At 35.1% G+C, this 18,556-nt stretch overlaps 1 protein-coding gene across 1 annotated transcript in view; it reads right to left on the reverse strand.

The window, feature by feature from the left end:
- Positions 1–13,948, reverse strand: part of LOC106137878 (homeobox protein Nkx-2.1) — a 35,782-nt gene extending 21,834 nt beyond the window's left edge. The window contains exons 1-2 of the mRNA XM_060949330.1: positions 13,707–13,948; positions 9,119–9,312 (exon numbers count right to left, since the gene is read on the reverse strand). Coding sequence (XP_060805313.1) covers positions 9,119–9,312; positions 13,707–13,933 — 421 coding nt within the window. The 5' untranslated portion in view covers positions 13,934–13,948. The remainder of the gene's footprint in view (positions 1–9,118; positions 9,313–13,706) is intronic.
- Positions 13,949–18,556: the final 4,608 nt, after the last annotated feature.

Here is an 18,556-nt window from a genome sequence, read left to right on the forward strand (position 1 = left end):
TAAATCAATGCCATAAAATAACCATTACCACACTCCGAAAAAAAAGTAAAGTTGCAAAAAGCCTCACATCCAAAACCCTGGAATTGCCAACTTGAGAATTAAAATTCCGCATTTGAATTTAACTTTGGAACACTAATTACAGTTTGGCCAGCGTCACGCGCACTCGCCAATGGTCCCCTCCCGCTTGCCCCTCCGCTCGACCCTCCGGCCCTCCGTGCCAATTTCATGGCAATCGCTCGGTCATCAAACGCACTCTATGCGTGGATTTTGGTTGGGTTCCTTATTTGACCCTGTTTTTACTTTTGGGAAAGTTATATTTTGCATGAATAGGGTGTGACGCCTCGCTTTCGATTCAAGTTTGCGATTTATTCAAATTAGTCAGATTACCGTTAAAATTTTATTCAAATTACCTTCAAAATAGTCCCTAACAAGACATGTAAGTACCTATGTTTTAGAACCTTTGCGCATGCTTAGGGTAAAATCATGTATTCCCTTTTTAAATGACGTAAGTGGTAGACATGTGGTATACTTAAACCATTAGCTTGTTTGTAGTAGTAAGTGTAAGTTGTAAAAAGTTCTAAAATCTACTAGAAAAATAAATTGATAATAGCCATGTCTATCATGGCTTTCACGTGGTTGAACCTGGGACCTTGTGATTTAGTACAGGTAACTTTAAAGGCAGACATTCTCAAACGTTGATATTTAATTATACATCTTATCTTCTCTTCCTGTCTATATCCGCCTGTTTAGCCTCGTAAAATGTGACTAAGAGTTCAATCGTTTAGTTGCAAAGAGAACAACACGGTACAATGTCGTGTGGGGTTAAGTGACCGTTGATTTGTGTAATGACTTCTCGTGGCGCGACGGCTGGATGTGCTTATTGGTTTGCAATCACGTTTTATTGTTTGAGGGATAGACAGAGCTTTGATGGACAGCTCGATTACCTGACAGAGTGCTAGCGTTCAGGCTCTGTACAGGTTATGTCCCAGTATTTCTATTTTTAAGATGTTTATTTATTTACTTATTTATATATTTATGTGCATCAAGCAAAATAAGAATAAAACTTAAAATAAAGAGAAATTCAGTATAAGGGCACTACTTATTTCTATAAAGAAATTTCTTCCAGCAGGCCCACAGGTTTATTTAAGCTCCCATCAAAATTTAATTAAATACCTTATATAGCTATTTTGGTCAATGAAATGGTCAAATCAAATGGTCATTGAATTCTACAATTCTACATACAATATTGCGCCCCAAAAAGTTACTAGGAAGAAACTCGGGCTGATTGCAATAGCTTTTACATAAATATAAAATTGTATGGATCAAAGCATGATCACAGAGCAAAAATTTTACTCTAGTAAGTAATGAACTTTACCTGACACTACAGCCTATTTGCTCATTTTGTATGGCAATGACTCATAACTCCTTAACTATATTGATATAAAGACCTTTAGTAAAATAAATAATGCCTTTCAATATCAAGAAAAATAAGAATATTAACACATAAAATAAACAACAAATTAGTACACATTATTCTAACCACTTGACGAAACCTCAAACAAGGTACGTATTTAGTGTCTCATTTTAAGTAATAAGTATTATAACTATTTCTACTTATAATAATAAAATATCTATACCTGCGGCTTGCCCGCGTCATTTCGAATACCCCTCAAACGCCTATTATCGTTGGAATTTAGGGAAATCTTCTTTTAGTTTATCTTCTTACAGTTTATTAATTTAGTAAGTTTATCAGTTTAGTATTTAGTTTACGAATTACATAAGGATTTTTAATCTCAACCTAGTGCAATAATTGCTATTTTAGTCAGTTAGTTTACTTCAATCTAAACACACAGACACTATGTCCATGATTTTAATTCTAAAACACTGTCATAATTTGCGCATATATTTTTCGCTTTTTGCCTGCGGATGCTCTCGCTTACAGGGTAGGTAATTTGTTCGCAAAAATTTAATCTAAGACCACAGTATTTCTACCTATCCATCAAAGCCATAGAAAAACTGAGTAATATAAATCCAATTTCTTTGATCAACGCACATCTCACAAAATATTTTATTTTACTAAAAAAAACATACATACATACTTTCAGTGAGGCATAATTGTATAGGCGGATCATACATATATACATACATACATATAATCACGTCTATATCCCTTGCGGGGTAGACAAAGCCAACAGTCTTGAAAAGACTGATAGGCCACATTGAGCTATTTGGCTTAATGATAGAATTGAGATTCAAATAGTGTCAGGTTGCTAGCGCATCGCCCATAAGAAGAATCCCATGATTAAAAGCCTATCTCTTAGTCGCCTTTTACGACATCCATGGTTAAGAGATGGAGTGGTTTATTCTTTTTTATATTGGTACCGAGAACCACACGGCAAAAACTACATTTTATTCAATTAGTATTTCGTTAAAAAACATACATACATACTATCGCTGAGAAATGTGTTATAAATTTTAATTAATGGACTTTTCAAAATTTTGTAGGCGGATCAATTGCAAGAATTTAATAAATTCTAAGCTGTTGGTTTTTAAATTCACTTTCGGTTTCACTTTCTTCACCGTTTGGCGTGTTCGCAAAATCCATTAGTTGTATGTAAATATTTGAGGCGCGCACAGTATCGGCCGGTCACGTACGGGCGAGTGCTCCTGTCGTGGTAATAGTACTACACGGCAAATATAAGGTGACAATTATATACTTCTTGAACATTGTTGGTAGTTACATAATTGTCATCTTCATCATCATAAAACACGTCTCTTTCCCGGAGTGGTAGGCAGAGACCACATCTTTCCACTTGCCACGATCCCTGTACACTTCTTTCGCTTCATCAACATTCATAACTCTGTTCATGCAAGCTCGTCGGTCTCGGGTACTCTTGACGAGAACTTTGCTAGAACGTCTCCGATTTATAAGTTCATTTAAGTAGAAGAAAAATTAACGGAATGAGAGGAAGACCCAGAATGATATATTTTGATCAAATAAAGGAAACATTTTAGAGGAAAGAAATGAATGGAGTTAACTCTTTAATTTAAGAAGGAAGGTCCCAAGTCATATCTCATAGATATGACTTATACTTCTCCCTATCTCTGCAGTAAGGTATGACGTGATAAGACATATGTCTTATCAAATTGCGTCAATAGCAACGGAAATAGAATATGAATTCTAGTAAAAAAATAATTTTCAATAATGCAAAATTTCCATAATCCACATTAATAACAGACAGTTCATATTAATCGCATTAAAAATGACAATGAGCGTTCCTAAGCGTTCCTCCCCTACGGAGCGGCTCGGATGTTGCCAGGGCAAAATAAACGCTAGCAAATTGTGCGTGAATAAACATTGGGCATAATAGCTGTATTGTGTTACGATCACTCCCCTCGCGGCCGAAAAAATACAATGTGCGAACGATGCCATCTCGATCGGGAAACGAGTATGAGATGTGACGAATAATAGGTCGGTAAATATTAAAATAACGCCTCTGTCGATGTTGTAATTGCAACTGCTGCCCGACTGTAGCATACTTAGGCCTAATAGACCACGATCGTAACTTTATTGAATTTGATAACCAGTTACGGATATCTTAGCGGATTCGAACATTAATCTTATTTATTTTATTTTTTTTTACAAGACAATTTACACAGATTGAGTTATCCTCGAAGTAAGTTCGAGACTTGTGTTACGAGATACTTACTCAACGATACTTATATATTTTATAATAAATACTTATATAGATAAACATCCAAGACCCAGGCCAATCAGAAAAAGTTCTTTTCTCATCATGCCCTGGCCGGGATTCGAACCCGGGACCTCCGATGTCACTGACAAGCGTACTACCGCTGCTGTATAACAATCTTTAATCTCTATTATCTGTATCACAATCGGACTATCGAACCAACTAACTGTCTTTTTGGCAAACCGTCCCATTACGTGCTTTTTCTTTATCCCAGATAGGTATAACTTGGTGAGCACAAATTTCCTACACGTACTTAATTATAATTCTAAAACATAAATTTTGTATTTTTTTACATTAAGCATTAAACGTCTAACTTAACTTGGCTATTGAAAATGAAACGGGAAATGAAATAGCAAACATTTTGCGGCTATTTCCCTCAATGTTGCCACACTAAAGAAAGATAAACTGCGGCCGTCTGGTGCTGACGCGTCCACTCGCCGCATTAGCCTCGCCTACATGGAAACTAAGTGTGTCACACACTTATTTTTTCCCCGTGGCAGTTTTAATTCCAGCTAGCTGACCGTACGCGAGTGCTACTGACGCCGTTTGATGTATAGCAACACTCCAAAATGCCGCAGGTATCGTTTTTTAAACCGTGATTACCAAATTCTAAACACTATTTGCTTTTCAAAATTCGAAGGTGCGACTTGATGACACTTTTGAAGCAGCAACATCGAGTGGAGAACGTATTTGTACATATTTCACCTTGAATCGAATTACCATAGAGTAAAATAATTTTAGTCGCCGCCGGCTAAGCTCCGGACTGCATCGACCTCATGCTATTTGCGGACGTGAGGCCTTATGTTTACACAGCCAAGACTCTAGTGGTGGACAAACATGGGGCCGATCGAATGGAATTGCTTATTTTGTCTCTGCCTACATAGCTGCCTCGTACAGGTACGGGATCGGGTGGCGTGCCGCAGGGTAGCACTCTGGGTCCACTTTTGTAATAACATTTTTTGTAGTGGCGTAATAATTCGGTGGACGGTACCGGAGTGCGTGTTTTTTGTGATCTACGCTACTCGGTTAGGGTTTACCGTTGTAATCTCTGCTTAAAGGTGCTTCTGAGCGGAAATGTTCTGGTTCTTGTTTAAACGTTTAATCATCTGTGAATTTAATATGTTCTACTGGAATGAACACATTCACGTTTCTTTGTTTATAGAATAGAAAGATCGTACGGTTACTTTTTGCATTGCCAAATCTAAATGTTCTTTTCGATCTTTATTATCATTCAAAAGCAAACATAAAAACATAAGTAAACAGACAGGTTGACGACCTTTCAAATCATTTTTCTTTGAAATATCTATAAGCCGCTTTTCTGTTTGCGTAACCACATTTGAGAAACGTAACATTTCTACCATGATTGTAACAATAGAACCAATCAATAAAAAACAACAAACCACTGACTACCCGCCTAATTATAAACAGATTAGCCGCCATCTTGTTTTGGTGGACTATCGAGGCATAGACAAGTTATTATTGTTTGCCGGCCGCTGTTTAGACTTTCTCCGAGACTACTGGTTTCCATATAACTGAGATTGGATTTCTGAGTGTATTGTCTTTGGTAGCATTGCCTACCGGCGCGGTGTCGGGTGTCGTAAGGTCAGGCAATGAGTTTCGAGGGCTCTTTGGAATTAGTTTGGAAATGTGATAATTGACTTGCTGGACAGTGCTTTGTTCCATTGTTATTGTCGAATTGTTTATGGATTCGTCATGCCTTTAATTAAGTAAAACTATTAAAATTCATAAATTTAAGATTGAATTAATTTTAGCATTAATATTTGCGTTTGCGTAGTGTGCAGTCACTTTATTATGAACTTACAAGTACTTAATTAATTATTCATTCAATATTTTTCATAACAAAACTTAGAATGTAATTACACACACACATTAGTATATCTTTTTTAAACAGCATGAATTAATGGTGTGAAATTTAATAACAGTTCCTAAACGAAGTAATTTTTATTGACATTGATGATTAAACAAAATTTCTAAGATCATGATACGAGCCAGAACTATAAGAGGCCTATAAGAAGGTCCTAGAGCCTAAAAATATGCAAAACAATGTAAATATATACCAAAAGTAAGTTTTTTTTTTATAAATCATTATATTCAATTTAAATTAATCACAATGGTCGACATTGTGATTTATAGAATTAATACTATGAATTAATGATTATATTACTAGTCAGAAAAATATTAACTGAATTACGTAACGTTACGTGCGCTTTTATAGCTGTACTAATTATAAATAGAAATTCTTAATTTAAGTTTTGTAAAGTTAGGTTAGAATTTAAATCAAATAAGAGCCACAAACAGATGAACAAAATATTATTAGTGGTATGGTATCTATGTCACACAACACTGCACCTGCATTACAAATACGCGGTACAAGGCTCCCGACTTTGGATCAAATAACACAAATGTTAGAAAAAGATGAGTGCAAAGCCGTAAAGGATTTTATTAATTATTTTGTTAGTTTTCTCAGTTGAAAATCTATAGATTAAAAATTGTAGAAAAATAATGATTTTTAAAATAAAAATTAATTAATTGATAGAAAAAGGTGAGTGCTAAGCCGTTAAGGATTTTATTAATTACCTATTTAGTTAGTTGTCTTAGTTGAAAATCGATAGATTAAAATTGTAGAAAAAAAAAGATTTTTATTTGAATTAATAACTGAATTAATTGACGAAATTTTGTATTATACTAATGAAAAAAACATCGTGAGAAACCCTATGGCACGTTCAGACAACTGTATGTGTTGGTATCCATGATCCAAATTTATAGGTTTGGTTTTCCTTTTAATAAGGCTGCTAAGGTCAGAAGAGCCAAATTAAAAAAAATATATTTTCATGAATTTGTTTCAAAAAGATGACAGCGGCAGGTTATATTCTGCGCGGAAAGCAGTTCACATGTTAGTTTTTAATAAGTAAAACTTTATAAAACACATTTTTTTTAATAATGTCCAAATAACATTAGTACCTACCACAACACAAAACTACTAATGCAACACATAACTATAGGTATATCTTACTAATTATGTACACAAGCCAATGCCTTTCTTTATATTTTCCTGTCGTGGGCCTACTGGAAAAAATTTCACTACGAATAAGTAGTACCCTTGTATTGAATTTATCTTTAGTTTATGTTCTATTCCTATTGTTTTTTCTTGAAATAAATAAGTAAATAACTACTAAGAAGTACCTAAATTTATTTAAATATGACGTTCCATTCCCCGACCCTAGTCAAAACAACGATGTTGTCTCAAATTGCAGTCTCCTTTCTATTTTCCGAGCAAAGTTGAGCAAACACATTAGTCTACCGAAGATTTAAAAAAAAGAACGTGCGCCGTCGTCACTGAGCCGCCTTAGTAACCAGAGAAAAAAAGACATACCAATTTGTTTTTTTTTTATTCATGAACACAAGTGTAATTCTATTAGGTAACACTCGAAAACAGTTTTTTAAAAATTATATTATATTTAAGATTTATAAGCATAAGCATAAGATTACATGTACCTAAGTTCAGTGTCGAACCTACCTACAAAGATGCAAAATTATTTAAGAGGATAATGAGTGCAGCTCTACTCCTTCGCTCTGCTAAAAATAAGGATAGGAATTCCAAATATAAATAAATAACTAGGTATGAGAAATATGCAAAAGACATATTGAAGGGGCAACTACTAAAGACGCATAAAAATCTTTTTTCCTTGTGTGGTATACTAATAAACCAATGTGTCAATTATCAGTCAAGTGCTATCCAATGGCCCTGTAAAATGATCTGCTATTCACTTCTGATTTGCAGAAGATCAGGTTACCATCCCCACGCCGCGCTGATGGCGTCGGAACGAAAAAAATGTAATTGATACCGTTGCTCGAGTTAAATATTGTATTTATGGGGAAGAAAATATACTTATTATAGTGACGGTTTTCAACCTTCCGAATTTAGGGACCTTATTTAGTTCAGCGTAGGCAAGTCAAAGTGGAAGGAGGTAGTCTCTGCCTACCACTCCGGGAAAGAGGCGTGATTTTATGTATGTATGCAGGCAAGTCAGTATTCTATCAATCTAGCCTAGACTACTATTGCAATACCGACTAAGAAAGTATAAATATAAGTACATATGCAATACTCTCTTCTTTTCGAAATTAATGCATTGAACAAAACCTAAAAAAACCTATCAAGTAGGAGTCGGACTTGCGCACGAAGGGTTCCGTCCGTATCATCATCACGTTTGTATTTTAAATATTATATTTTTACATTCTCGTTTCTACCTGTTTATTAATAGATCAAAAAATGTTTTGGTTGGCTGGAAGAAATTCCAGTAGGGATAAGTCCGCCATTGTACATATTCCTCTAAATTCAATGACTGTTTTATAATTTGTTATATTTCGTTTTTATGTGCAATATTGTTTAATTGTTAGGGTAGATGTTTTATTGTTTTTAAGAGTAAAAAAAATGCTTAAATATAACTATACTATAGGTACCTTTAATAATTACTTTATTTTTCTTAAATTAGTATTTATTTTGAAAGGTATACAAGTTCATATTCTGTAAAAATTTAAAGCGTCTACCTGTTACCGTTAATATTGAGCCAAGAATTTACTAAACCCTGTTTTTTTGTTTTTTTTTTTATTTTATATGTATTTGTTGTTAAAGCGACTATGGAAATATATAATTCGTAAAAATTTCAGCTTTCTAGCTGTCACTATTTATGAGATAGGCACAGCCAGGTGACAGACAGACGAACAGACAGCGGAGGCGTAGGTAGTAATAGAGTCCCCTTTTTTACCTTTCAGATACGGAATCCTAACCCAAAAAAAGCACAGGTCTACTTCCTGTAAATGTACCTAATCCTCTATCACATCACTGAGAGAACAATCCTAGGGAAAAAATACGACCCGCCGAACACCTCTCCATGTACCTCGTCTGCGCAACTACGACCACTCTGACAAAAGTGCCGACGAAGAATAAGAATTACTTACTTAATTGTATAAAATTAGTGACAAGATGTTAGTATCTATAGAAACTTATACTTTTTATTATAATGTGGTATAGGTATGTAGTTTTTAAAGAAACCTGCATTTTGTAGAAAAGCAGTCGTAGCCCTGCATCCTATACCTGCACACGACTTACAAATATACAAAACGAAACTTTGTTCTTAGTTTTTATCTCGCACTCTGTTTACTTAAAACTCAATTTACTCCTACAAATTTAAAGGTATAATAATAAGAAAAAAACCGAAAATATCTTATCGTAAGAACTTCCTGATCTATTATGCAGCGGCAAGAGATCTCAAACTGTAATTAAGTAAGTACCTATTTGCTGAAAAAAAGTAGCTGCGACTTGGTAGTAGTGTTAGCAGACTCACTGGCAAACCTGGGGTCGTTCGAGGCGGGGTACCATCCCGCGCCGCGCATGTCCCCGTAGTGGGGGAGGTCGGCGGGGGCGCAGCCGTAGCCCTGCACCGGGGCTCCGCCGTACAGCGGCACGGCGTAAGGATTCCCCGCCATGCCGCACGACGGCCCCAGCGGGGAGTTGATGCTGCTACCCGAGGAGTTCGATCTGTAAGGGTTGGTAAGAGTTAACAAAAGGTGGTCAAATAGATAACATCAACTTGAAAGGATTCGAAAACGAACGAATTCAATGATGCGAATCCCACAGCACTGCAGCTATGTGATGCTGAGTACGTTTTTCTGAGTTACAGACTTTAGTTTGACATGGATGCTAACCACTGGTCTTACGATAAGGGAAAACTTGGTGAGGAACCTGCTCAGACAACTCTTCTGTATGTTTGTGGGAGGTAGATAAAAGTCGCTTAAAATTTCCTGACTTAATTTACGGATCACGATGATAATTAGAAGTAAGTTGTATACCTACATCCATTTACATTTAATACTTTTAAAATTTAATGTCATTTATAATTTAATTATTTCAACAACAATTTAACACCAATGTGACCCAAATCTGCCACACACAGCCACCGGCAAGGCAGGCGCCAAACTCTCAAACAAAACCCAGCTTATCTGCCTAATCCCTATTTACACAATTTAATCTCCCAGTACTATCATCGGCCCATCCAATCCATTCCATTCCATGACTTAGAAAACGATTTTAGACCTTACTATTTACGAAATAAAGATTACATCTGTAATTTCTAAAAGGTGACATGATAAAATACCCTCCAGCAGCCATTACGATGTTTGATTTGACAAATTGAGTTTTGACAGGGCGGGAAAATTTGGCGCGTAACGTTTGAGGTTAGCTCGTTTTAATTGGGAATAATTTTGTTTAATCCCAAGTTGTTTTCTTTTCATTATGATGTCGTTATATTATTTCAATTAATTATAATAATTTGGTTAGCCAGATGTTGCCATATTTGTGTGTATTTAGATATTTTTGTATTCCGTTTTCAAATGTGAAAAAATCAAACTTAAATAGTTAAAACTTAAGCAATCAAATAATTGTACCTATAGGTTTTACCTACAGGTTACATTTAGTTTAAAACAACGTGATGCCTGCGACTTCACTCCGTCAAAGTGAAAAAGCCATGCCATAGTCTGCTAAACGTGATCTTTCTATCTTTTCGAGATTGCTAGCTCTGTCTATTTCGTAATGTATAAAAACGTGATTATATGAATGTATGTATGTATTATTATTTTATATTGTCTTTATTTTGCTGTGCCATTTAAATTAGGTAGAGTACCATGGAAAATAGAAATTTATACTTTTTTATTTAGGTAATATTGGATTAGGCATCTGTATTAGATTAAGTTGAACTGTGTTTACTTTACTTCTTATATGTGTAAATGTATTTATTATTAAATAAAAAATATTGGTTTATATAGTTAATTAGTAATATGCAATCTCTGTTTTGTTCAAAATGTGTCATAACTGGACGGTTATAAAAAAAGAAAAGGAAAATTTTTATGTGCGCATTAGATTAATTTTGCAATGTTACCTATACTTACTTAATACATTCAATAAGACCAAATTGTTACCTATCAAATTATTTTATCAATAAGTTAAGTGGTTTATTACAGTGCATACTTCAAGTTAAACCAAACTGTAGTTTTACTTCATCCCAAGATAATCCCCTGTTTATTTCCATAACCAAGTTATACTTTTTATCGGATTCAATAAAGACAAAAATCTCTTTGGCAAAAGGTTGACAAATTGAATGTTCTACAATGACGTCATTTTACAAATACTAATCGCTCAAACAGTGACTGTACTCGAGTGATTTGAATACACACATACCATAAGTACTTACCACGCTATGTCGTCAGATAGTTTTCACACGAAAATGATTACAAAAAATCTTGAGAGCCTTTGAGATCATTTGCGTTAAATTTAAGAGTTTTCAACCAATGATTATTAAATAGTTTGGGAGAATTGTTCTAAGAATTAATTTTGTATGCGATCCTCTAATTGTCAAGTTGGCTGGAAAAGATCCCACTAAGGGATAAGCCCGCCTTTGTACTGCACTACTGTTTTATATTTGTAATGTGAATAATAAAGCATTTACTTACTTACTTCGTTTTAACAGTACTTAGGTAAAAGCTGATTAGTACCAAAAAAGTACTCATATATTAAATTAAAAAGATATAATATAGTACATATTTATTTATTTAAAACTTTATTGCACGAAAACAAAATGTACAAAAGGAGGACTTATTGCCGTTTGGCATTCTCTACCAGCCTGTCAGCAGTCCAATAGATAAACTGTTTTCTCAGGGATAGATATACAAAGTCTTGTAAGGTATGTTGTGTTGGTACATATTAAGAGGATCCCCAACTTTTTTTAAAAATAAATAAAGCCTGCGATGTGATAACTGTTTATAATTAAATCATTTTTAGAATTTTTGTATATTTTATGTAAGTATTTTTAGGTTAGGTAAGCTTTATGTTTTTTTCCTAAGAGGCACTTCTGCATTAGGTAGGTACTAAAATAAGTATTTAAATAGATTTAATAATAAAATGTCGTGTTTGAATTTTTAATGACTGGAGTATCTTCTGATACCACTCAAATAGTAAATGAAAAACCTAAATTATATTAAAAAAATTTCAAACTCCATTAGTTTCTACACGAAAAGACCCAAACCTGTATGTGTAAATTAATCTTTTTAAAATATTTCCTACTTAAATTCCGTTTCCATACCTTACTTATGATATTTTGTGAAGACCGACGCTTTCAATACGAAAAGGTACACCTATTTACTTTAAATGTTAATTATAGACAGTGCCTAACCGTAAAAATATTTCAGTTATAAGTTTCATTCCAAATCCATACTTTCAATATACCTAATACTTAAATGAGAAAGTCTATCTATCTGATAAGCTCTACCGGCATAACCTCCGGAACTATAGTCATACCTACTCGTAATAGGTACCTAGTTTATTATCCGAGGCTAAAAAAAATTTCTTGAAATTCCCATCGCTTAGCCTATTCAAAATACTTATCATCATAAATTTATCTAGGTATGCATGCTGAATGATACACTAGAATAGAATAGATTTAGGTATTTTTAAAATTGGATACAAGGTATCACTTATTGACGTCACATCACTTAAATTTTATTCGTTATTTCACTAAAAGTTATATTTTTATAATTACCTAACTTACTTTTACGCGGGGCTTGGCTTACGTGAGAATTTTCAAAAACGTCATCTATAACAACTGAAGGTTTACCTGATTTCTACAACGAAATATTTTTAGAAGATCCACCCGAAATCTCATCTTTTTTTAGATGAAAATGGATGCCAAATTGCTTAAAGATTTCCATATCTTATAATTATTAAGATCTCATATTTACTTATATCGTTTTAAGATCTTGGTTAATTAATATTTTATAATTATTAAAAAAACATTTACATTACTTACAATACCTACTCCTTTGTAAGTAGGTAGTGGTAGGTGCCTAATAACCTAAGTCGTGTCTACCCCGCTAGAGACGTAACAATATTTATGTAAGTACCTAAGTAGTACCAATAAATTTACACTTGTTTAGTAGTACCAATGGATTTAAATATTTTTTTGTAAATTTTTAATAAATACTTCAACTTCGTAGGCCTAACTGTGTAGCACTCTTCGTAGCCGTAACTCGTAGATACGTAGCAGTGAAGCATAAAATTTCAACGCGCTCTTATCACATAGGTATATTATCTGTTTTCACTGTGACTTAGTGAAGTTTCACTAAGTTACAGTTAAACACGTACTAATACGTTGAGTTTAACGTTGAGACTAAGCGAGATCCAGTGTTTTTATATTTTGAATAAGTATCTATACCCCAACTGGATGGTTATCTTAATCGTAATATAAAATAATAAATGCTTTTTATATAAAATAGATTTCAACCGTTTTCTATTTTAGAGAAGTTTGAAAAGTTTTAGTAACAAGATACTTCTGTTTTATTCTATTTAAATTTTGTTTTATTTAAAATAATAGAAAAGCACAGAGTAAAAATATTTTTTAATCTTTCGAAAATGTTTCTGAAGTTTAAAATTCACACACTCATTTGTGTACTAAGGGTCTTAATTGATTGAAGTACCTACACTTGGATTAAAACACTTGAAGAACCTACATACCTATGTTTAATAATGTAATACATACACGTGCATATAGTCGTATGTGTCGACCGGCATGTCGGCGGCCGGGCACTCACTCGGGCTCCGCAGGGCTCCCACCTCGGTCCACTTTCTTTAATAACATCTGTTTCGATTCAAATTATTCGCGAGCCGAGTGATTAATTAATTCGAGACGAGTCCTCACGCCCAAAGCATGGTCAAAGCACACTCACACAGCATGATCACTTGACCGCCAATCACAACATACCTGCACAAACAAACGTCACCGAACTATCCTCCGCCAGGCAGCGGCGCTCGAGCACTCTCGGCGAGACCTTCGCCACTCGAAAAATCAGCGGGTGGAGGGCCCTCCCCCCGATCGATAGACGCACCTGTACGGCGAAGGCGGGTTGTTGGCCAGCTCCAGCTTGCGGTACTCCTCGATCGGCGAGAGGATGTCGGTCACGGAGAACGGAGTGGAATGCTGGAGCTGCAGCTGCGACAGGTTCTGCTGCAGCAAGGCCGACTTCGGCGACAGGCTCATCGCCAGCTCGGCGGCGCTCAGTTCCGGCAGCGCCTCCGCCGGACACGGCGAGTAGCCGCCGCCCTCCGCGGACATCCGACCGGCCGGCACTCGACGCCACTCGACGGCTCAGCCTCTAGTGGCTCTCGGGACGAGAGTGGCGCCCGGAGCCCCCGACCGGGTTACGGCCACTCCAGAGGCCCCGCCCCCGGGGCTGCGTCACGGCCTATGGCGCCGCTCGCGCGCTCCCATTGGCGGGCGGGGTCGCCGCTGGGTGGCGGCGGAGCCCGAGCGCCGGGCTTCGCCCCGGGACAGTGCGCCGCGTGGAGGGGCGCCGGACTCAGCTCCTCCGCTAATTGCCGCCTCGCGTCCGCGACTTGTGTGACAGTCATTATGACATTCATTGTTAGTTACCGTGACAATTATGTATAATTTAGATACGTTATTAATCATTCTGCGTGTTTGCAGTGTTGTTATATATATTAGCTCGTTTTGTATTTAAATGTGCAATTTATGTGTTTAATTTTATGATGCATTTATTTGATTTTAATAAAAGTGGTCGGACCATAATGTTGCTTAAACTTAAGTACGTACCTACAAACTTACAAATACACTTTATTATGTAACATTCCCTTTTGTTTAGACTCATAGGTGGAAAACTTAAATTTAACTTATAGAATCAAAATATACCTACATCAATAATTTACAGTAGGTATCCAGTAAGTTTTTAATTTACCTATGTATTGCAAATATTGAAGCGAATATATGTAGACGTGTAGGTATATAAAAACTTACCTACTTTTATGTGGTATCTAGGTATACCTACCTATATAACTAGTTACTAAAGTGAGTGAAGTCTACTTAAGTAAGTTTTAACTAATTTATACCCGTTTTCACCAACGAGTCCCCAACTTAGACCTAAGTAAGTACCTATAACTTAAACTCTTTCTCTTTGAAAATGACAAATAATATGCAAAACAAAGTTTGAGGGCAAATTTAAGGACTCACCTTATTGTTAAGTACCTAACACTTAAGCAGCGGTGAAAACGAATGTTTACTAAGGAACACATTAAATGCTGCTGAGGTGACCCTTTTAACTTAGGAATCGTTGCTATTTCCGACCGTAATTATACCTACCACCATACTTAGTACACTCACCATCACACACACATCACACACACACTGGACATCAGGCTGACAGCCCATATAGTACAGTAAGTATATCAACATGGATATAGGATGCAATCTTTTATTGTGTTAGTAGATAAATATAGGTAGGTAGTTAAACTAATGCCGTGTGGTTCCCGGCACCAATACAAAAAAGAATAGGACCACTCCATCTCTTTCCCATGGATGTCGTGAAAGGCGACTAAGGGATAGGCTTACAAACTTGGGATTCTTTTTTAGGCGATGGGCTAGCAACCTATAACTATTTGAATGTCAATTCTATCATCAAGCCTAATAGCTGAACGTGGCCATTCAGTCTTTTCAAGACTGTTGGCTCTGTCTAGCTCACAAGGGATATAGACGTGACCATATGTATGTATGTATGTAATTAAAATAAATATAACCTAATGTGTAATACCTAATACCAAAAATGCCAAGGGAGGGGCCTACTTAGATACCTGTAGCACAGGTCCACCTGGACCTTTTTCAGGAACTAGGCTCATCGCAGGACTTCAATGTCATTTATAGATTAAAAACATTAGGTAGGTATTGTTAACTAGTTGGTAAGGACAATTTTTCTGAAGAGCAAATAAACGTGGCGTCTTGGTCTACATAAATTCTAATTAGTACCTACAATCTCACGAAAGAAGCATGATCATGATGATATATATGCAAATATGTGTATAATCCTATCTACTTAGTTACATTACTTAGGTAGGTACCTGTGTCTATTCTGGGAATAAAGCCGTTTACAGAGACCTAAAGAGACACCAATATACCTGCTTATGTATATGAAACATCGAAAGTCATAAATCACTGGCACTTTTAATATCTATAAGAACTTACACACTTATTTATTGTACTTATTTATATTTATGTAAATTTATTTTAAAAAATAAGTATATTTGTGAATACCCCCCGCAACAAAGTCTCTCTCAAGAAATGTTCTTGTTATAAGGCCGCCTTTTGTATTTACCTTAACATAAGCTTAGGAAAAATTTATTGTTGATTTTATGTGCAATAAAAGGTATCTATTCTTTCCACCTAGAATTTATATTTAAAAATAAACTAACTGTAACCTTATCAAGGCTCATAAAATAGGTATACTTAATCCCTTAATACCTACCTTAACTTAGTCGTAATTTATCTGCAAGTAGGTATAATGTCTATTGTGCCAATTAAATTTTAAGATATAACTATTACCTACTTATATCTTAAAATTTAGCTGCAAGTAAGTAGGTACGTCTATTGTGTCATTAAAATCTTTAGATATGTGTGTGTATAATATATGTACAAGTCTTTGCCTTAATTCTACCTATTCTTATCTCACACAAATGTTTGTTGTTTCTGTGAAATAAAAAGAGTTTTAAGCTCATAGTTGTAAATAAAAACTTAGTGCCCTTGTACTAAAGTGTTTCTTTTTTGTTTAAGATCTTATTCTTTTCCTTGGTGACATAAATATATAAGTAAATAAGGAGATTTTGTTATTAAATAAAAAGCAGGTTGAGTTCTGACGAAATGAATACTTAGGGCTCCCCACAATGGGCGTCTTTCGAGTCGTCTTGCTAACGTCTACGCGGCGTGCATTGCATCTCCCTGATGATGCACATAGCACGCATACCTAGGCACCACTAAGAACAGAAGAAGTAGGTGCTAGCAAAAAGACGTCCAGTGTGGAAAAGCCCTTACCTACTTTTAACAGATAAGATCTATTTTTGCAGTCTTTATGTCTTAAATAGAACTTAGAATCTCAAAACAGAAAGAGCAAGTTAATTTACAGATGATAAGTACATAAAATTTAAGTTAAATAAATTTGGCAAACCCACCTACTAAATTATAGAGGTAATAGGTACTTTAATTACAATAAGTATAACCCGTAATATTTTTAATGTAGAAACAAATAAGTTTAGGACTAAATAAGTTCTAATACCTAGGACTTATAATTTTCTACTTTGTTGAAATTCCGTGAAAGTAAATCAATTACATTAGAAACATTAGATAACACATTGTTTATAGTTGATCGAAGAGATAACATTTAAAAATGATAGCAAAACTTCGTTATACTTTCTTTAAAAATATACCTGTAGATAAATTATAGTAGATAGCTACCTAGCTCAAAAGCCACCTTCTGATGTGCATTACGCAATTAATTTAAAGTTTACCTATGTAAGTCTATGTTATTTGTAATAGCTAATGCAAAAATGGTACCTAATTTCAATAAGTAGGCATAACTACATTCATTGTAACAATGAATAAACCTCTACATACTTAGATACACAGCGAGAGAGAGAAACCAGCTGGGAGTTTTAATTTTGAATTTTAAATTTGCTCACCATTTGTTTCGCCGTGTGGTTCCCGGCACCAATGCAAAAAAGAATATGATCACTCCATCTCTTTTCCATGGATGTCGTAAAAGGCGACTAAGGGATAATAGGCTTACAAACTTGGGATTCTTTTTTTAGGCGATGGGCTAGCAACCTGTCATTATTTGGATCTCAATTCTATCATTAAGCCAAATAGCTAAACGTGGCCGATCAGTCTTTTCAAGACTGTTGGCTCTGTCTACCCCACAAGGGATATAGACGTGACCATATGTATGTATGTACGTATTTGTTTAAATTAGACACATTTATCCAAGGGTTAGATTCAAAATCTATATTTGTAAATTGGACGTCTGGTGAAAATGCTGCAGTGCATTTTGTTCCGCCGCTGCTTCTACACGCACGCTTTGAAACAGTATAGTTGATATACTTGGGTACACAAATAAAGTAGGCAAGCTAATTAACCTTTTAAAGTTATATAAATCAACAATATTCAGATTTATGTTTTGTTTACTTAAGGAAACTTCACACGATTGTTAGTAGCCACAAAAAAGGAAATAAAAAAAAATATATCTACCTTTTCATGAGTAAGTAATAATTACTTATATGATCTCATGTTGGTGTGTGTGCCTTCCCTTCCCGTTCATATTGTAAAAATCAATCAAAGGAAACACTAATTAACTTGATATACTTCTTGGTTTTTGAATGTGTATTTATAATCAGTAGCGACAATTCGTACTACTAGGCTAGTTGAAAGAAAATATTCTCTGGGCTGGAGTAGGCGGTACTATATTGTTATTATGATAAATAAAACATTTGTATTGAACCTAGGTAAGCAATGTTTCTAATTGTGTTCTGATTTATCTTAATACTGCAAAATAAAATAACTTTTTAAACATGAAGTTTTATTCTTTATTTTTAAACCTATAAGTTTCTTACTTAGTTCCCATATTTTTTTTGCTTGTATGTTAATTAGTAAAGATAATAATAATAAAGTTACATATGTGAACGTGGTCTTTCAGTCTTTTTGAGACTGTAGGCTCTATCTACTCCGTGAGGGATAAATACGTGATTGTATGTATTATTGCCCTGCAGGCCAATTCTGCTATTTGTTAACCGAAACAGTTCGGATGCGTTTCAGCTTGGTTACAGTTGCGTTTATATTGTCAAACGGTATTCCAGTAACTTTACGTTGATAGCTGAAACGCAAATGAAACGGAAGCGGTTGGTT

Source organism: Amyelois transitella, chromosome 18 (genome assembly GCF_032362555.1).
Source record: "Amyelois transitella isolate CPQ chromosome 18, ilAmyTran1.1, whole genome shotgun sequence".
Classification (NCBI taxonomy): Eukaryota; Metazoa; Arthropoda; class Insecta; order Lepidoptera; family Pyralidae; genus Amyelois; species Amyelois transitella.